This window comes from Oncorhynchus clarkii, chromosome 9 (assembly GCF_045791955.1).
Source record: "Oncorhynchus clarkii lewisi isolate Uvic-CL-2024 chromosome 9, UVic_Ocla_1.0, whole genome shotgun sequence".
NCBI classification, from domain to species: Eukaryota; Metazoa; Chordata; class Actinopteri; order Salmoniformes; family Salmonidae; genus Oncorhynchus; species Oncorhynchus clarkii.
In genome coordinates, this window is record NC_092155.1 from 58350983 (window position 1) to 58371986 (window position 21004).

General features: G+C 40.2%; 2 protein-coding genes and 1 pseudogene across 4 annotated transcripts; 2 read left to right on the forward strand and 1 right to left on the reverse strand.

Annotated features, from left to right (window-relative positions):
* Positions 1–134: 134 nt before the first annotated feature.
* On the reverse strand, positions 135–6937 carry LOC139416619 (diphosphoinositol polyphosphate phosphohydrolase 1-like). Of its 2 annotated transcripts, none has more exons than XM_071165497.1 (5): positions 6094–6937; positions 4692–4802; positions 3843–3887; positions 3613–3697; positions 135–3386 (listed from the first exon to the last, which is right to left on the reverse strand). In XM_071165497.1, the coding sequence occupies exons 1-5, from the start codon at positions 6190–6192 to the stop codon at positions 3187–3189; spliced, it is 540 nt and encodes a 179-aa protein (XP_071021598.1). In that variant the 5' UTR covers positions 6193–6937; the 3' UTR covers positions 135–3186. The 2 variants fall into 2 exon arrangements, with proteins under 2 accessions (XP_071021598.1, XP_071021599.1); XM_071165498.1 differs by having other exon boundaries at positions 4704–4802; positions 6094–6366.
* Positions 6938–6977: 40 nt separating this feature from the next.
* LOC139416621 (small integral membrane protein 29-like) lies at positions 6978–20972 on the forward strand. 2 transcript variants are annotated; one of them, XM_071165499.1, is made up of 5 exons: positions 6978–7292; positions 15168–15467; positions 15616–15641; positions 16362–16467; positions 17161–20972. In XM_071165499.1, the coding sequence occupies exons 2-5, from the start codon at positions 15360–15362 to the stop codon at positions 17227–17229; spliced, it is 309 nt and encodes a 102-aa protein (XP_071021600.1). In that variant the 5' UTR covers positions 6978–7292; positions 15168–15359; the 3' UTR covers positions 17230–20972. The 2 variants fall into 2 exon arrangements, with proteins under 2 accessions (XP_071021600.1, XP_071021601.1); XM_071165500.1 differs by lacking the exon at positions 6978–7292 and adding an exon at positions 14248–14333.
* On the forward strand, positions 10383–11457 carry LOC139416620 (suppressor of cytokine signaling 2-like; annotated as a pseudogene).
* Positions 20973–21004: the final 32 nt, after the last annotated feature.

Genomic DNA, 21004 nt, shown 5'->3' on the forward strand with positions numbered 1-21004 from the left:
TGTGATGTCAGTGCTCATTATCATAAGATGTATACACTTGAATTTGTAGGTGGTAATGACTAAGCTTATTTTCAAAGTAGGTTAGTTTACGAACTAATTGCTCCATCAGCTGAAAGAAACCCAAAGAAAAGAACTGAAATACTGGTGTTTTTATTAATTGGCACAATTCATTTTACATTCAGGCTTACACTTTGTACCCATTGAAGAAATCTGAGTTGACAACATGGAGATGTTTAGCCATATAATTGCAAGGCCAATTGAACAATGAACAAATGCCTGTCTGGACCATTGCACGTAACGAATAACAATTTCTGAACACCAGTCTTCAAGAAATATCTCATTTGATTTATCCTGTTAAGACCCTTAACCTTACCAGTAAACTGAAGTAATCAAGAATGGGGGAAACACTGCGATAACTACCATCACCTGGTTAGATGACCCATAGCCAGTACATGGCACAACCTCATGACAGGCCTCAAGACATTGGCATACTGAAGAAAATAATGAAATTCCTACTGGCCCTATAGTGGGGAAATAAAGCCATGTATGTCATTACGTCCTGGTGCGATATTATGACTACCATGAGTAGGCCTAACCCTTTCTATTTTTACATGTGCCATAGGCAAGTAGTCAAAAGAAATTAAAATGCAGTTCACATGCAAACGTCACATTCTTATGTTCAGGGTCAATGTTGAAAGGGACCAAAACTCCACATGATAGGCAGTTACTAATACATAAATGTTGCATAACCAACTGAAGGAAATGCAATGCAGCTAGGCAAAACTAGCCAACTGAGGGCTCAAGATACCACAGGGCTAGGGCCATAAAGGTTAAGAGGCTGTATAAAACTTAAACATTGGCAAGAGACAGTTCAAAGATGAACAAAAGAAGGCTGAAAACTGAACAGCTCTTTGTACCAGATCTGTTGGGTCAATGTGTAAATTTGGACCAATGCAGCTCAGCAACAATATCCAAATACTTGCCTAAATGCTAGTGGCACAAGCTGTTCTGCCAGAGCCAGACAGTTTCGCACACCATGGACAACATGACACCTTACATTGTTTGTTCTTGGCAGGGTAACTTGGTGGGCCTGAAACATAATTGAAATGATCACATACCTAGCCCATCAGGGTTTTGAGCTGTTTAGCACAGAGTTCTCAGAAGTAAGTACTTCATCAAAACCAGCTAGCAACTACAAGATGACAAGTGTGAGCGAAGAAGAATCTACACATTCATTTGTGGGCCAGGGAGACGAGCAAACGACAGTACCAAACTCCAGGGTCAGTAGGAGAGTTTGCTCTCTGCATTGACAGACTATAGCTCATTAACATATCTACCAATCCCAGTTATTTGTTCCCAAGTCCTGACAGGGCCAGAATCACTATGGTTCTGAGACTCGGCATCCATCCATTCATCAGAAATACGGCATTTAAAATATTTAAATGATTAATTTGAACAACCAATGAACATACCAAAAGTAGACAATATATTAAGACCTGTTAAAAGTATTTTTCAAGAAACAAAAAAAAAAAAAAAATCTCACTGACAAAAAACAAGTCCAGTGTTAATTTAAGGGAAATGCAGAACTACATCACAGTGTAAACATTTGTTAGGAATACAATTTAGAATTGGTGAGTGTAAATGTACTCACCAACGTGCAGGTGATTTACCTTGGCATTGCATCTCAGGTTGTGCAACCTTTTTTCCTGCATCACACACTGGCTGCATTTTGACAGACAGCCCAATTCTGATCTTTTTCCACAAATTGGTCTTTTGACCAATCAGATCAACTCTGAAAAAGATCTGTGATTGGTCAAAAGACCAATTAGTGGAGAAAAAAAAGAAAAAAAGAATTGGGCTGCCTGTCTAAATGCATCCATAGTCACACACGCAAATACACACCAATCAGCCCTCAACTTACACAATACACACAAAGGCTATTAGTACAGACTGATAAATGTCCGTCATCTGCAATCAATCACCAGAACATAAGAAAATAAATATGAATATTAACAAAGTAAATTGATATAAGATTATCGAATAAAGTGGAAACCATAACAATGTCTAGAGTGGGGTCCACATGTTATGCAGCAGTGGCATAATCTTCCTAGTGCCATTTTAAATTAGCCTTACTATTCAAGCACAAACACCTAACGACATTACTCCCCACCTCCTGATACACAACCAGATTCAAAAGACTAGTCTGGGTTCTTGTTCCTTTCCCCTGAGGATCAGAGAACATGCACAATTCTCTGTCTTTCTGGTCATTGAATTATAAAACCAATCAATAAATCTTCATAGTCTGACAAGATGTGAGACAGCAGATGACTAAGATTTCAATGTTCTGGTTAGATGTGCCCCAGTGTGGTTAAAGGCCCAAGCTACTGTGGGAGTAGTTTTTTTTGTCAGACCCTTATCAAAGCTTCTCTTTCAAAACACCAAAGCTTGTGCTACCTTCACAATGTAATACAAAGGGAGACTGTTTGTACCAGATAATTCCATTCCTACAATTTGCGTCACACAAGACACACCCATGTAGCTTTACCACACATGCAAAACAAGAAACTTTCCCACAAGCCTATCTAACCTAAAGCCATTCATTCTTAGGGGATTAGGAAATATATGAAAAAAAATCAACAATAGAAAATGTCACACAGAAATAGACTCATACTTTATAACTTTTAACACCGTTGGGAGTAGGTATTACACTAACGATCTGTCACGGTATATGGTGAGAGGTTGTCATTCTTATGAATGCCATATAAAAAGGGGTGTGGCAACTTCAAGTAGTGTTAGCAAAACACGACCCTGGAAAGCCTGTTTTCTTCTGTAAACACATTCTATACCAATACTTTACGTTGCCAAAGCAGAAAGTTTAATTCATCAAACCTCAGATTTATGAGAGAGGAACCGAGGTAAAGGAGGACAAGAGTTTGGGAATATCTCATGCAATCACTAGTAAAAAGCAACAACAAAAAAACATTTGAATTACAAAGTGTTATATCTTCTTCGCCCAACACTTGTCAAGTCTGTACCTCCACTCTGGCACAAGAAGGCTGGCAAGGCAAACATTTCTGTTGATATTTTGAAGATATAAAAAAGAAAAAAGTAGTAGGAGCAGGATTAAGTAAGAAAAATAAGCAGGTAAAAGATGTGGAGAAGTCTCCAGGAGTTTCTGTGTTTTAGTTATCTTATACTCGATCTGGAGCTCTGGTTGATATTGTAGGTAGGGGAGTGCTCTTCTCCCCCTATCGTGGTCACCAGGGGTGTCCCGTTGCTGCTCAGGCTGCCCTGTTGTAGGGCCTCAAAGTACGAGGCCTGCACAGGCTTGTGGCACTGCAACACTCTTCTGGCATCCTCTATATTAAACCATTCCCTTTTTCTCCCTGTCAACAGAGGGATAAAGACCAAAGGGGAGTCAGGAAGGGAAAAAAACAAAAACAAACAGGTTTAGTCTAGATTAACTAAGGACTGAAACATGACTATGAAGGATCTACAATAGTAGTAGGATCTACTGGCCAATCCATGTGTCAATGAATCAATTTGATAACAAAAATGATTGTCCAGTCATCACAGCTTTCACAAACACCACAAAAACTAGAAACAACATACCAATATTCACAGAGTCCTCCCAGTCTTCCAACATCTCTGTAACGATGAGGACATAGACATATGTTCTGTGCTTCCTGTCTGTGTTCTGAGTAAATCGAGAAATTGTCAGTGCTCAAGGTTAGGAGGCAATCAGTGGAAATAAATGAGCAGTTCCTCCCACCAAGTTTAAAGACAACCACACAGACATTTAAAAAATTGATTATGTAAAATCTTCAATTTTTTCATCTCACCTCGAAAATTCCTAGTAGACGCCCCAATGTCCCCTTAACACCAGCCTGAAAAGACAACATGGCCAGTGGAAATGAAACAGCAGAAAAAAAATCATTATTCTTAGTAAAAGCAGGACACTTGTGATAATGTTTTTGCATTTTCACCCGATGAGACCTGGGGATTCTGAGAATTGATGCCATTTTCAGTCACGGGGTGGGGGGAGGCCATGGAGGAGAGGGAGATCAGTTCCTATTAACATGGCGTCATCGTAGTACTTTCTTCTTCAGGTTACAGTTTTACTCTATTTATAAACATGGACTCTCAATCAAGAGGCTCCTCCATCCCCATTTAGTCCATAGCTTCCATAGAGGAACATCTAGACTCAAAGAACGCATAGATTTTTCAGGCTTGAAATAAGGGCTGCTAAGGTAACGGGTATAAACTTGGTACATCAACAAACAAACAAAAAAATCCTGCAAGAACATTTTGCAAAGACAACAATGCATCAGATTGTGTTTCACTGACAAATGAGCTCAATATCAATCACAAGGAACTCACAAAAGAGGCTGAATACACTTAATGGAAAAGCAATAAACTTAAAATGACTGGAAGATCTAATTTGTTATAAGAGAAAACACTAACTTCAGTTAGTTATACACCCTCCTTAAGAGCTTTAGGCAACACTTTAGCATGAGCGTAACCCTTCTAGAAAATTTTGCTGAAGGACAGGATGTTTGGGGAAATCGGATCAGATAAGCCTAAACCAAACCATTTAAAGGCCACCTGTGCAGAAGCGAAATGATACTTCCCATTAGCTCCTTGCTTAATAAAAACTCTGAAAGCACAAGTCGACAAGTAATTCAGCCTACCTCTTCACACACCTCTCGAACAGCAGCAACGTTGGGCTCTTCCTCCGGCTCCATACCTCCACCAGGGACGATCCACTTGCCTGGATGTCGGATACTACTCACCAACAACACCTGTAGGATTGACAGTTATTTCAATTCAGATAATATGCCCCTACCGTCACAAGATTGAGTTGCTCTAATTGAATACCATTACTTGAGCACTAATATAGGCCTATAATAGAAATCAAGCACTTGAGCCCCCAGGTGTTATAATACCCACAAAAAAAACTTATCAGTCAAACAGGGAAATGGTTCCAATAATTTTGTCCATCTTTCATTTTCCCATAGGGAATTTTAGAAACACTTAAAATAAGTAGGCTCAAGTAGGCTAACCCTGGCATGATGTTTTGATAAACAGGTAAATCTCTCAGACAAGGTGACTTTTATCAATATATTTCAGCTACATTTACTCTCAGATTCAAAAATGCCAATTAGCATCTAAGTAGACATCAAGCAAGAGTACAAATCCCTGCAAGTCATCTCCAGCTGCCACCTTTGCTAACAGGTATTGTGTCAATTTAAATCTTGCACAAGACAGTTCACAGAATTGTAAATTTAAAGAAATGTAGCCAATTTCTTCATGACTACATTTAGCTAACATTAGATAGTTAATCCAGAGATTCTTATTTTTGGGGCAGTCTCATCCAGGTCATCATGACATTTGTAGTTCTTTATGATAGCCACATTCGCAGCTAATTAGCTTTTCATTTTTTTTGGTGGGGGAAACACAAGCGAATATATTGATACATTTCACCTTGTCCGAGAGATTTAAATTTGTATCATCAAAACGTCACACAAGGGTAAGCATACACGAAACACAGCCCTTATTTTAAGTGTTTCTAAAATCTCATGAGATAAATTAATGGTGGAAAAACGATTGGAACCATTTCCTTGTTTGACCACTAGGTTTTATGGGTATTATGACTCATACTGTGGTACTCTATTTGCACAAGGCATGTCATGGATGCATTTGCGCCATGCCTTACATTTTTGTTGGCCCACTCCTTTGATGATATGCACACATTGCAGAATTTGTTGCAATGTCCCAAAACTAAATGGAAACTGCATTGCATAAACTCACTGACAACTCTTGGGAAATACAATTACATTACATTTAATCTAGGCGTCTACGGTTAATGTCAGTTTGAGAATTGTAATAGTTTTTGACACAAAAACATGGCAACCGCCGGTGATCTTGTTGCCAGCAATTCTATTTAGGCCTTCTCGCCACCAAATATATGCCTTTCGTTGACAACTCGCCCTCTTCATTCGGAATCGCTACCCCCAGACTATCTGCTGGCAACGTGGCAAACTGTTTATTCACAAGGCCCGTTCCACCACACCACTCTAGCCTCGGACTTACCTCCTTCTCACTCTCGTTTCTGAAGCACAGACAGGCGGCGCGCTTCTTGTAGCCATCCCCGTCATATGTCCGCGTTTGATTCGATTTGATCTTCATCATTTCGGGGTCTCAAAAAAGAAAAAAGTGAACAAAATCACTGGAAGACGTTTACAGCCCACTTACTGAAACCCTGTATAAGTCTCGAAATTTCTAGAATAGACTTCTTCTTCGCTTCATTTTTGAAGACCTGGTCGCATCTCTCGTACAGACGCCATTATTAAAAAGCTGCGTAAATTACGCACCACCGGAGATAGAATAGTCGAACGTAGCCTAGGCTACACATTTCGGTATTCACGTTTCAATATTTGAGAATAAGCGTACAGTATAAACGCAGTTGTGATGTTTCTGGTTGGTCTCGTTTTACCTGGTTTGTATTACATTCTGAGTCCAGGAGCCGCACCCGGTTTGAATGGCATAAATGGAACGTATCAACCATACGGACACCACATGTTCTACTCCATTAGAATACTCCATTCCAGCCATTACAATGAGCCCATCCTCACATGGCTCCCCCCACTGGCTTCCAAGTCGTGTTTATCCTCTATATACAAGCACAAAATAGCCTATGGTATAGACCTGTTACCCTGAAATAAGAATATCATTATAGCCTACTGAAATTAAAGGGATCTGGCAAATTAACAAATAATGTTTTAATTATGAATAAATAGGCTATGCATTGTAAGCATGTTATTGCCACTATTCCGAGCTATAATGTAAAGTCATATCGCACATTTTACGGAATGCACCTTTCAGTGGGCCTAAACCCTTTTCCGTTCGCTCCACTGTGTCTGTGGGTGACTTCATTGTCTTTGCCATGGATTGCTGGAACGGAGCCAGACCAAATCACACACACGTGACCGGTCTTTCTGGGAATGTTCCTGGAAAGACGTGCGCTCGATCAACAATTAAAACTAGAGGAAACATTGTAAAATGTTTTTAAAAAACAACCAATCGCCCAGACCGATAGAGCGTCAAATCGTGCATTTAGACGGCAGGCAGCTCGTGGGGAACATTGTGGATTATTTGTTGATTATATTCCTGAAATGTTCTGATTATACAACTGGAAACAAAACAAGTGCTCCAGAACAGATCTTTCCATCGTTGTGTCCGCTCAAGGCTTCAATCATGAATTTCAGAGGACACCTGTTTAACCAGTGCAGGTAAAAAATAATGATCAGTTGTAGCAGCCAAACATATATTTTCTGTGTTATTGAATGTATGTTGCCCAAACAGGAGTAACTGCCATACGATTTCTATGACAGGAAATGACTTCATGCCTCAGGGAGACGTGAGTTGAGATTCAGCACAATATTTTGTTTGCAGCATTAACACGAATACTTTTCCAGTTCAATCCCATCACACTTTACTCAGCATATTCATTAGTGTATTCGTAAGCATGTTCTATATTGCCAATTGACGATGTAGGCGATATAGAGCCTAGGTATCCAGCCTAACCGTTGCGCAAACTATACAATTTTCATGTAAAATTGTGAAACGTTGAAACTGTGAAAAACGTGAAAAAGTTGTCATTTGGTTCTAGGAGTTAGAGAAGATCTTCCGAGTAGGCTATTTCAAGGGTTGAACCACAGAAGAATGAGATTTAGTTAGTTATAAAAAAATATTGGGTTTGCCCTTTGGGGTCTTCCCACTTAGTAGGTGAGAAATAGCACACTTTCAAATGCCGATATATAGGACTACAAGTTTAGTCTAAGATTTGTCCAACGACCATACTATTCAATATAGTGAGTGGAATTATTAGGACACATGTAGGACGCATGTACAGTGCCTTTAGGAAGTATTCACACCCCTTGACTTTTTCCACATTTTGTTTTTACAAAGTGGGATTCAATTTGATTTAATTAACATTTTGTCAAAGAACTACAAACTACTCTAATGTCAAAGCAGATTTTTTTTTGTACATTTGTAAAACATTTATGAAAAATAAAACACTAATATCTTGAGTTTCCAACCCCCTGAGTCAATACATGTTAGAATCACCTTTGGCAGTGATTACAGCTGTGAGTCTTCCTGGGTAAGTCTCTAAGAGGAAAATTCACTGTCTTATTGGTAAACAACTCCAGTGTAGATTTGGCTTGTGTTTTAGGTTATTGTCCTGCTGAAAGGTGGATTAATCTCACAGTGTCTGTTGGAAACCGTTAATTTCTTTATCCTTAAAAACACCCCAGTCCTTAACGATTACAAGCATAGTCATAACATGATGCAGCCACCACTATGTTTGACGATATGGAGAGTGGTACTCAGTAATGTGTTGTATTGGATTTGCCCCAAACATTTTGTGTTTAGGACAAAACGTTAATTGCTTTGCCATATTTTTTTTGCAGTACTACATTAGTGCCTTGTTGCAAACAGGACGCATGTTTTGGAATATTTTTATTCTGTACAGGCTTCCTTCTTTTCACACTGTCAATTAGGTTAGTATTGTGGAGTAACTTAAATGTTGATCAATCCTCAATTTTCTCCTATCACAGTCATTAAACTCTGTAACTGTTTTAAAGTCACCATTGGCCTCATGGTAAAATCCCCAAGCAGTTTCCTTCCTCTCCGGCAACTGAGTTAGGAAGGACGCCTGTATTTTTGTAGTGACTGGGTGTATTCATACACCATCCAAAGTGTATTTAATAACTTCACTATGATCAAAGGGATATTCAATGTCTGCCCTTCTTTGAGAGGCATTAGAAAACCTCCCTGGTCTTTGTGGTTGAATATGTGTTTGAAATTCACTGCTCAACCCCCAGAAAATCCATTTTAATTCCAGATTGTAAGGCAACAAAATAGGAAAAATGCCAAGGGGTGAATACTTTCTGCAAGCCACTGTATAAAAAGTTAATGTAAATATCACATTTACATAAGTATTCAGACCTTTTACTCACTACTTTGTTGAAGCACATTTGGCAGCGATTACAGCCCTGAGTCTTATTGGGTATGATGCGACAAGCTTGGCACAACAGTATTTGGGGAGCTTCTCCTATTCTTCTCTACAGATCCTCTCAAGCTCTGTCAGGTTGGATGGCACAGCTATTTTCAGGTCTCTCCAGAGATGTTCGATCAGGTTCAAGTCCGGGCTCTGGCTGGGCCACTCAAGGACATCCAGAGAATTGACCCGAAGCCACTCATGCGTTGTCTTTGCTGTGTGCTTAGGGTTGTTGTCCTGTTGGAAGGTGAACCTTCGCCCCAGTCTGAGGTCCTGAGCGCTTGGGAGCAGGTTTCCATCAAGGATCTCTCTGTGCTTTCCCTCGATCCTGACTAGTCTCCCAGTCCCTGCCGCTGAAAAACATCCCCACAGCATGATGCCGCCACCCCCATGCTTCACCGTGGGGATGGTGCCAGGTTTCCTCCAGACGTGACAATTGGCATTCAGGACAAAGACTTCAATCTTGGTTTCATCAGACCAGAGAATCTTGTTTCTCGTGGTCAGAGAGTCTTTAGGTGCCTTTTGGCAAACTCCAAGCGGGCTGTCATGTGCCTTTTACCAAGGATTGTCTTCCGTCTGGCCACTCTACCATAAAAGCCTGATTGGTGGAGTGCTGCAGAGATGGTTGTCCATGTGGAAGGTTCTCCCATATTCACAGAGGAACTCTGGAGCTCTGTCAGAGTAACCATCGGGTTCTTGGTCACCTCCCTGACTAAGGCCCTTCTCCCCCGATTGCTCAGTGCGGCCAGCTCTAGGGTGAGTCTTGGTGGTTCCAAACTTCTTCCATTGAAGAATGATAAAGGCCAATGTGTTCTTGGGGACCTTCAATGCTGCAGAATTTTTTTGGTACCTTTCCCCAGATCTGTGCCTCGACACAATCCTGTCTCGGAGCTCTACGGACAATTCCTTCTACCTCATGGCTTGGTTTTTGCTTTGACATGCACTGTCAACAGTGGGACCTTATATAGACAGGTGTGTGCCTTTCCAAATCATGTCCAATCAATAGAATTTGTCTCAGGTGAACTCCAATCAAGTTGTAGAAACATCGCAATAATGATCAGTGGAAACAGGATGCACTTGATCTCAAATTCGAGTCTCATAGCAAAGGGTCTGAATACTTATGTAAATGAGGTATCTGTTGATTTTTTTTTTACATTTGCTAACATTTCTAAAAACATATTTTTGCTTTGTCATTATGGGGTATTGTATGTAGATTGAGGAAAACAATTATTTAATCACATTTAGAATAAGGCTGTAACGTAACAAAATGAATACTTGCACTTTAGATGATTTGTGTGTCTGTTTGCGTTCTCAGTGTGTGTCTGAAATAGCAGACAGTGACTCCTACCAGACCTTGGGTCAACAAACAAATTGAGAACCATTGGACGCTCAAATCCTCAAGTGTTCCATTGCTGTCATGCACAATGATTATACCGATCAGTGCCCCTGACAAATCCCTCAACGCAATCCGGTTAAAGGACTGCAAGCTGGAGTCATGTCAAAGTGCGTCAAGACTAAGAGAGGATGTCGCACTGTTGCAAAGAGCCATGTCTCATCTTCGGGAGTCAGGTTAGCATATTTTCATTATTGTGGCCGACATTTCGATTAATGGACTATTTCAGTTGCCGTGTAAGGACTCTGAACACATTTTCCATTTTATTAGACTATTCAGACTACATTGAATTACAACAGATTGAAATGTATTTTTTTTAAATAAGCAGAATTGAAACTTTATAGCCTGCTATATCTGACATGAATGTAGCCTAACATTTAAATTCAGATGACATTATGTAAAGAATATTTGACAGCCTAAACGTATTGCACACTTACGAATCTAATATTCTCAGCCGCATGTCCCTCTCCCTCATGCTCCCCTCTCTCAGTGTTCTTCAGGCTGGTACTGTTGGCCCCCTGACAGCTACTCAGGCTAAACAAGTTCTGATTAAAGCTCCAGAGGGTATTTTCCTGTTGCGGGACAGCTCCTACCAGGACTACCTCCTCACCCTGTCTGTGAAGACCACCCTTGGCCCCACACACCTCCACATAGAGCATGGCACTGGCATGTTTGGCTTCGACTCTGTGATTGTGGCATGGCCACGAATGCGGAGGGTTGAGGGGGCTGTAGATCTGGTGCAGCACTATGCCTTGACTTATAAGCTTCCGGTCAGTTAAAAGGAGAAACTCAGGGCTCAAAAGGAAACAGGAGGAGCAACCCATCCGCCCCCTGTAGAGAGAACTCTGCAGCTCAAGCTCATCTGCCCCCTCCATAAAGTTTTCCCTAGTCTCCAGCACTTTTGCCGCGTCACTATTAACCAGCATTCTCGCTGTCACCAGGACTTACCCTTGCCAGGGTGGCTACATGACCTCTTGCTGGAATACCCTTTTGTGCTGTAGGAAATACTCATCTGATGTTTTGATATTCCTGAATTAGACTTTAATTGGACATCAATGATCAATGTCCTAATGTTGTGTTGAAAATTGGCTCTCAGCTGTATACATGCTGGTTCCTAGATGATCATTTAGCAAATCCCTACGTGTATTTTTACATTTATACTTGAGTCCTTTATCAGATGCTTTAACCAGAGCGATTTACAGGAGCAATTAGGGTTAAGTGCCCTGTTCTAGGGATCATTGACAGATTTTTCACCTAGTCGGCTCTGGGATTTGAACCAGCAGCCTTTTGGTTACTGGCCCAACGCTGTTAACTGCTATGTATCAGAGGCAAAATTCACCTACCTATCACCATCTTAGGTTAGTTAAACTAAATTAACAATTGAGAGTACTGAAATGGAATGCTGAAATAAATAACAGTTAGAAGAACATGACAAAGGGGAATAGATAAAAGCTTTGTTATTGTTCTATAAACAGTATTAAAGAACGATTATTGTATAATGGACCACATTAATTAAAAACACTATACAGTATTCAACCAATTCACCTGATGCACCATGGCTTTTATTATGGGGGATTTTTTATGCTGATGTGAAAAGGGCTTTATAAATAAATTGGATTGAATTTGATTGATGATGGATTCCAGACCATCGTCTTGCCTTACTTGTCTTATAGTGTCTTTATGTCTTTATGCTGCAAAGGGGGCTGATCTGAGTGTCCTATCCATTCCCATTGTCTCTTAATCCTGCAGTGTAACTTGGTCATTATCAAGGTTGTGTAGTTTCAGCTGATTACACTTTTAGTTGTTTTTTAAGACTGTCATTGTGTTACTCAATTTCAGGTCTAAATTTGGGTTCCTTTATAGATCTTCGAGATTCTGAAATAACCATCTCTTGAAATGAGCAAAAAATACTTCCAAAATTCTCCTACATCTCCTTATGTACAGTGTAAATGAGCCTCTTATGGTATTTGCAACCATTTGGCAGAGCCATTGGGATATGGCATTGATCTGTTTTCATGTGTGACAGAAGCTAAAGTAAAACATTTTTTTTTAGATAAGCCATAGAAATTTGATAACTGCCTATTTTATAACTGATTCTGTATCTGCCACTTGAGAATGATTGAGAATAGCAAAAGTCCATTTTAACCGTATTTTGCTCAATCCCTTGATGTTGACTCAGCTCAGCTTGAGCTCACCGCTCTTTCTAGGAAAATAAAGAGAGTGCTCTTTGAGGAAACCATAGAAACTGAGATAGGGCGTGTGTTGCAGGGAGTGGGGGGAGTTTTTTTTTTATACCTTTCCCAGAATTATTAAGCCTGTTTCTGTTTGACTCCAGTTCAACCACAGCGTGTTTGTGAAGTGTCTCAGATTTTTCCTTTAATTTCAATGTGGACATTCATTGATTATTGTACAAAAACAATCTCCCCCTCGTAGCTTACATCATTGCAGAAAAATGCTGTGAGTGTGCACAGAGAAGGTTGGGGCTTATGCTGTAGTAATATGGTATTTTACTAATGCAGAGGTGTTTCTGAGTGAGTCTGTGTGTGTATTTGTTGAGCCGATTGAATGACAGTTCCTGGAATGAGGATTCCTGGAGACTGCTGCACAACTTACCCACACCGGATTCCCACTCAACTCAAGACCCAACTACAGAAAGAGAGAGAAAGAGAGAAAAATAGACAGAAAGAGAGGGGGTGGGTTAAGATAATTTTGAACAATGACTTTTCATGCCTTTTTCACAATAATTTGCCATATTCATTCTTGTCTCATCAATCATCTTTATTACAGTTCTTTATAGCTTTACTACACATTCGTATCTACTGCTTTACTTACCAGTAAGTGTCCTTGAACAAAACATTGTAAATTATTGAAATAGCAGGTATGATTAATGTAAACACATTTTTATTTATTTATTATAGATTGAATAAACATCTCTTTATTTCCAGAGTTCATGCTCTTACTCCGCTGTAGATAGGCTCTTTATAACTGCCCAAATAATCTAAATGTTCTAGGTTCAAATCATGCATAAACAGCAGAGCAACCAGTCGATGTACAGTAAATGCCCATGCCTTAATGTAGGTTTACATAGAACCACAAGTACAAAGATGATTTCATCTCCCAAGCACCAACATGAGTAGAGGTCTCCCACCAGTACAAACTTTCTCAGTGCCAAATATGATTGCTCTTTACTTTGCCCATCCTCTCCATACCTGAGCAAGGACTCATCTTTTTTCTTACGTTTACTATAAGTCACCATGGTCTACTTAGTCTATGGTTCACACTGTACATGTTTGTTTCCCCCCCAATTTGACCAAGCGTGGTCCATTATCTGCCCTGGGCCTTCTCTCATTGTGTATGCCTGCAGTTCTTGGTATTGAACTTCGTATTGAACTGGCTGCCTATGTGCCAGATATAGAGTCATCTGTTTACATGAGCTATGTTTTCGAGGGCCTAGTGAGGGGAAGGGATTGGTGGTGCAGAGCCCAATGGAGGGAGAGGGATGCGGAAAAGAGTTGCTCTGAGAAATAATGTAATTGCAATTCCATCTTTCTGCATTCATGGAAGGAGGGAAATGCTGTAAGTCAACCCTCTCACTGCACGGACTACCTCTTCCTCCATACAATAGGCCTATTAAAATACCAAAGAGTATTTGGTAAATTGATATGACAGGGCTTAATAAATGGTGTACAGTATGAGTTTGGCGACACGTACCGATGCATCAGGTGCATAGCACTCAGCTTCTGTCTGTTCCAGAGACGCTTCATTGGCTGCATTCCTCCGTCTCCCATTCCCTGCTTTCATGAATTGGCTTGTCAATCAAAGGGCTATTATGTTTTCTTCCTGGTTAGCTGCAGAGTGAAAGAGGAGCAACGGTCGGTGAGTGTTCATTACAATCACTTTCCTGATTTAAGGTAAATTGGACAAATAATTTAGAGCTAGCAATATGGTTATCCGCAGTGGTACTCTTCTAAGACACTTGCAATATGCCAAAGTGAAAAATAAATTGAGCTGCATAATCCAAAAGCTGTGCTACCAAGTTGGTCTGTGACAACGTTAGCTGGAGCTGTTCAATTCAGCAAGCTAAACACACGATGCATGACATTGTTTGCGTAGCAACTTTAACGAGCCAAGTAATACAGCTAGTTACTAGGTTACCAAACATCGGGTTAAAGCCCCGTTTGACCTACACGGTTTTGGCCACCCAAAGCCATCATACAACCAAGTGTAGTGGTGGCCTGCATTTTTGATGTATGCTATTCACGTGCCTCGGCCTGGGTGCTGCGCACATAAGATGAATCTGTTACAATTATTTGTAATAATTTAGCTAGAAATGTGAGTATTAGTTTGCTAAATCAGATAGTCCAACCTGAGCAGCATTTTACCCGGGCCCACACATGTGAATAATATGGACATTGTTGTGTGGACCACATGACTACTAGGTAAAAATGTAGGACATATCCAAAAATGTGACTTCTATTATGGGTCATGCTCTCTACTATTACCGTTTCATGTGGAAACGGTGGCTAGAAAGCAGATTAGAGGCCTCCATAAAAAAGTTTGCCATCATAGCTAGCTATTAGTGAAACTATTTACTCTGTGCACTTTGATCTATCTGTATCAAATTTGGGTGAAGATTTCTCTGCCATTTTTCCTCTTTCTCGTATGCCTAACCATGTGATTTCTACTTGTTTTGTCTTTTGGCCCTCTCAGGCATATTTCACACTGATTAGTGAAAGGGGAGAGACCATGTGGAAGTCACATGAGCGACAAGGATGAGGAAAAAACAACTGGGAGAGGACTGCTACCGCCTAACTTGTCAATCCGACTGGGGATTTGCTGCTTCCGAAGCTTGGCTGGGACAGCCTAGCAGCCCCTGACTCACCCTCTACCCACACATATGCAATGAACAGCACTACTCAGCCCCCTGCCCCCATAGACAGGGATGTGGCAGTCAGCTCATTGTTGGTACCATTCTTCCTGATCACCTTCATCGGGATAGCTGCAGCTGTGGTGAGTGGCTAACAGGAACATCACATGTTGGCCTACAGTTAAGAAGTACTACTTTGATGAGCTAAAGCTTTTGATTTAATAACCTTTAAAATGACCACATAACATCTCCTGTATTTTATTTGAACCAGCATCATCTTTTTTATTGTAGGTGCTGTATGTGCGCAAGAAGAGAAGGTAACTTCCTTTTATTCTCTTCCTTATTGCTCTCAGCAGGTGCATGGTTACTTATTAAAGCTACATTATGTAACTTTTTGGGTGACCTGGCCAAATTCACATAGAAATGTTTGTTATAGAGCTTTCATTCCCTGGGGCGGCAGGGTAGCCTAGTGGTTAGAGCGTTGGACTTGCGTTGCAAGTTCAAACCCCCGAGCTGACAAGGTACAAATCTGTCGTTCTGCCCCTGAACAGGCAGTTAACCCACTGTTCCTAGGCCTTCATTGAAAATAAGAATTTGTTCTTAACTGACTTGCCTAGTTAAATAAAGGTAAAATATAAAGAAATTGAAAGCCAGTCTGAGGTAGATCTGTTCTATGGGCGCTATTTCTATGCTTCCTTAAGTTTAGTTTTTGTGTCTTTTGCTTTTGATACTGTACGCCAGCTTTAAACTGCTGAAAATAAAATATTTTTGGTTTTGGAAAATATATTTCACAGCGGTTTAGATGGTACAAGGATTCTCTACACAATGTCTGCTTGTTTTGTCACATAAACTGAAATGAGGCAAACTATTATAATTTTAGCAACCGGAAAATGGTGGAGTGATTTATGCATAGTGCACTTTTAAATTGGCCAACTCCTTTTGAACAATACACAGAAATCTTACAATAATGTCAAAAAATGGTATTCTTGCATTGGTCACCATGTTACGGTATACTTCTTTCCTATTGTGTGTTTCAGAATTGACAGGCTTCGGCACCAGTTGCTTCCAGTCTATACTTACGACCCCTCTGAAGAATTACATGAAGTTGAACAGGAAATGCTGTGGAAAGAGGAAGATACTAAGGTATGATTTCACCCTCGTCTTTGTCTATGAATTAATTGATAGGCTACAGTAACATCTGAGTTCCTTCCCTATGTGGCACTTTTGCAAACACTAGATGGCAACATTGGCCCCGTATAAATAAAGGCCTTTTATGTAATGTAGTAGAATCAAATGGAGCCGCATTGTGCTTCATCTTTGTAAAAAAAAATATCAATTCTGAAAGTGCTGCCTTTTAAACATCTTTTATGAATGAAGATATTAACGAATGTAGACATTTGAGAACTTGGTCTGCCGGGTAAGTGTGTCTGCTAAATGACTAAAATGTAAAGGTAGGTTTATTTTGCGGAGATGCGGTACAACTATGTACCCCACGCTTATATGTGAATAATAATCCGGAGCATCCTGACCGCGCGTCGGACGCCTTTCTATTTAACTCCCAGAGAGTCTTGTCACCCGACTTGATATCACTTTACGTTTCTGTTCGGTATGAATTGTGTGTCGGACGCGTGGGGAAAACTCCCCTAGCTGGATCTGTTGGAGCTTGACCTGTCGTTTCCAACTCTGGTGTAAGTCAAGTCATCTTTAGGCACACATTGTATAAGGTATTTGCACACAGTGTTTATTTCAAATGCATGCCATATACAACAGTAATGAAGAAAAACTCAGGTGACAGTCAGATTATCTGGAATCTAGTATGTGACTTTGTGTCTGCAGGTGGTGAAGGGTTGGGCACGATCATACCAGCAGCAAAGACCCCTGTTGATGAAAGATACCCATGCATGAGTGTGTTGGAGCAGGACATAGATCTGTGACATCATACAGATCAGTGGAGTTAACCCTTGAGATGCCAGATTTGTCAGTCATTCAACATAAAGGGGTTTTAGGAAAAGCATGGAGCCTGTCATGCATTCCGCATCATGCTCCTCCTCAGTCATCATCTCTGTTGGAGCATTTACTTTGTACAGCGTCAGCCTCTAAGCTAAGAGGAGGTTAGTTATTATGTGATTGTGAACCTCTGATGCCATGCCCCTGTGCCCGAAAGCTGCGACATACCCTAAACCACGACATGTTGGCTAACTACTGGTGGACATTTATTTATTTGAGATTATTTATTCAAGTTTTTTTAAAATTTTTTTACTGTGTTTGTGTGTGTCATAATGTGGGCGTTACTGAAACTAAGATGGTGCCATCCATCCAAACAAGACACTGGTGTTACATTTGCCTTAAATGTCTATTGTTTCCAGTGAGATTAGCAAAGCCTTGACCTTGGGTGGGATGCTTACCGTTGTACTACTAGTTTTAGTGGTGTAAAATTAGGTTACTATATCCCTCACTATTCAATGTAATAGAAGTTACACAGAAGGTATGCAATCAATCAATTTGATTTCTTAAGTTGCTGTTTTGTTTCCCTGTTTGTGGCACTTTGAATGCCATTATGAAAGCAACCAAAACAATACCTCCTCCTCGTCATCATACAGATACTGTATGTTATGATGAAAAGGTGGTGAAATCAGAAAGAGAATGTTTAGAGAGAGAAGAGATGGCAAATGAATGTAACTAGTCAACCAACCTCCCCCTACCCCACCCACTCCACGCCACTATTTTGCTGTGACTACTGCCCTAAAAATGTCCTGTTGGGAAGACAGGGCACCAGGAGGATTGTTCTTCTAGCAGAAGAATCTCTTTTGAAGAATACCATAGGCCTGACTGTATACAGTACTCAGGAAACCTCAGCCACCCATATTATTTAAGAAATAAGTGACCAGTGATTCATCCTTGAATTATATGTGCTCTAAGTTACCCTCCTTTCCTCCTTGCATTTGTGAATGTCATGTATTCAGGATGAGAAGGATGAAGGCTTCCATTGAAATCAATCATCTTATCAGCACATGTACAGTATGTTGGAATCCACTTGATAAGAATTTAAACATACACTGTGTACAAAGCATTAACAACACCTTCCTAATATTGAGTTGCAACTTCTCAGAACAGCCTCAATTCGCCGGGGCATGGACTCTGCAATGTGTCGCAAGTGTTTCACCGGGATGCTGGCCCATGTTGACTCAAATGCTTCCCACAGTTGTGTCAAGTTGGCTGGATGTCTTTTGGGTGGTGGACCATTCTTGATATACACGGGAAACTGTTGAATGTTAAGAACTCGGCAGCGCTGCAGTTCTTGACACACTGGTGCACCTGGCACCTACTCCCATACCCCATTCAAAGGCACTTAAATCTTTTGTCTTGCCAATTCACCTTATGAAAGGCACACATCCACAATACATGTCCATACACAACACAATCCAAGGCTTAAAAATCATTCTTTAACCTGTCTCCTTCCCTTCATCTACACTGATTGATGTGGATTTAACAAGTGACATCAATAAGGGATCGTAGCTTTCACCTGGTCAGTCGATGTCATGGAAAGAGCAGGTGTTCATAATGTTTTGTACACGCATTGTACATCAGGTATTTCCATTTATTTTAATGTGGAATTGAAACTTTTGACATGAATAGTTGACTTTCTCCTGAATGCGAACTGCTACATATTACTCTCCACTATTTATAAAGTCTATGATTTAATTCCCATGCACATTAAACATATACAGTTGAAGTTGGAAGTTTACATACACTTTAACCAAATACATTTCAATTCAGTTTTTCACAATACCTGACATTTAATCCTAGTAAAAATTCCCTGTTTTAGGTCCGTTAGGATCACCACTTTATTTTAAGAATGTGAAATGTCAGAATAATAGTAGAGAATTATTCATTTCAGCTTTTATTTCTTTCATCACATTCCCAGTGGGTCAGAAGTTGACATACACTCAATTAGTATTTGTTAGCATTGCCAATAAATTGTTAAACTTGGGTCAAATGTTTTGGGTAGCTTTCTACAAGCTTCCCACAGTAAATTGGGTGAATTTTGGACCATTCCTCCTGACAGAGCTGGTGTAACTGAGTCAGGTTTTTTAGGCCTCCTTGCTCACACACGCTTTTTCAGTTCTGCCCACAAATTTTCTATAGGATTGAGGGCAGGGCTTTGTGATGGCCACTCCATCTTTGTTGTCCTTAAGCCATTTTGCCACAACTTTTGAAATATGCTTGGAGTCATTGTCCATAAGGAAGACCCATTTGCGACCAAGCTTTAACTTACTGACTGATGTCTTGAGATGTTGCTTCAATATATCCACATACTTTTCCGTCCTCATGATGCCATCTATTTTGTGAAGTGCACCAGTCCCTCCTGCAGCAAAGCACCCCCTCAACATGATGCTGCCACCCCCGTGCTTCACTGTTGGGATGGTGTTCTTCATCTTGCAAGCCTCCCCCTTTTCCTCCAAACATAACAATGGTCATTATGGCCAAACAGTTCTATTTTTGTTTCATCAGACCAGAGGACATTTCTCCAAAAAGTACGATCTTTGTCCCCATGTGCGGTTGCAAACCGTAGTCTGGCTGTTTTGGAGCAGTGGTTTCTTCCTTGCTGAGCGGCCTTTCAGGTTATGTCGCTATAGGACTCATTTTTACTGTGGCTATAGATACTTTTGTACCTTTTTCCTCCAGCATCTTCACAAGTTCCTTTGCTGTGGTTCTGGGATTGATTTGTACTTTTCGCACCAAAGTACGTTAATCTCTAGGAGACAGCGTCTCCTTCCTGAGCGGTATGAAGGCTGCGTGGTCCCATGGTGTTTATACTTGCGTACTATTATTTGTACAGATGAACGTGGTACCTTCAGGCGTTTTGGAATTGGCTCCCAAGGATGAACCAGACTTCTGGAGGTCTACAATTTGTTTTCTGAGGTCTTGGCTGATTTCTTTTGACTTTCCCATGATGTCAAGCAAAGAGGCACTGAGTTTGAAGGTAGGCTTTGAAATACATCCACAGGTACACCTCCAATTGACTTAAATTATGCTAATTAGCCTATCAGAAGCTTCTAAAGCCATGATATAATTTTCTGGAATTTTCCAAGCTGTTTAAAGGCACAGTCAACATAGTGTATGTAAACTTCTGACCCACTGGAATTGTGATACAGTGAATTATAAGTGAAATAAACTGTAAACAATTGTTGGAAAAATTTGTGTCATGCACGAAGTAGATGTCCTAACCGACTTGACAAAACTATAGTTTGTTAACAAGACATTTGTGGAGTGGTTGAAAAACGAGTTTTAATGACTCCAACCTAAGTGTATGTAAACTTCTAACTTCAACTGTAATAATGCATTTGATTAAGATGCATTGCACTGTTCCAAACATGGCAACCCTGCTTACTATTATCAGTTTCTTTGGGGAATTGCCATGGCGAATTCTGAAGAAATCCAGAATATAAACTACTGATTAAAATACATTTAAAAAAATGTAATTTTGACTGTTAAAGGTTTCACACACTTGTTAAAAGACTGAATATTTGTGTTGCTTGATTTTACTGTCCATGAAGTAAACTTCTAGATCTTAGTGAGTTTATGGACTTTTTAATGGATGGTCTGGATGTAATGTAGAGCAAAAATAAAATGGAAAGAGGAGTACATATCCAGGCTTTGTAAACATTTGATAACGTCA

Coding starts and splice junctions, on each gene's coding strand:
- LOC139416619 (XM_071165497.1), bottom strand. CDS start 6,192: ATGATGAAGATCAAATCGAATCAAACGCGGACATATGACGGGGATGGC. Junction 4,803..6,093: donor GAAACGAGAGTGAGAAGGAG/GTAAGTCCGAGG, acceptor TCAATCCTACAG/GTGTTGTTGGTGAGTAGTAT. Junction 3,888..4,691: donor TTCGAGAGGTGTGTGAAGAG/GTAGGCTGAATT, acceptor TTGTCTTTTCAG/GCTGGTGTTAAGGGGACATT.
- LOC139416621 (XM_071165499.1), top strand. CDS start 15,360: ATGAACAGCACTACTCAGCCCCCTGCCCCCATAGACAGGGATGTGGCA. Junction 15,642..16,361: donor TATGTGCGCAAGAAGAGAAG/GTAACTTCCTTT, acceptor TGTGTGTTTCAG/AATTGACAGGCTTCGGCACC. Junction 16,468..17,160: donor GGAAAGAGGAAGATACTAAG/GTATGATTTCAC, acceptor TTGTGTCTGCAG/GTGGTGAAGGGTTGGGCACG.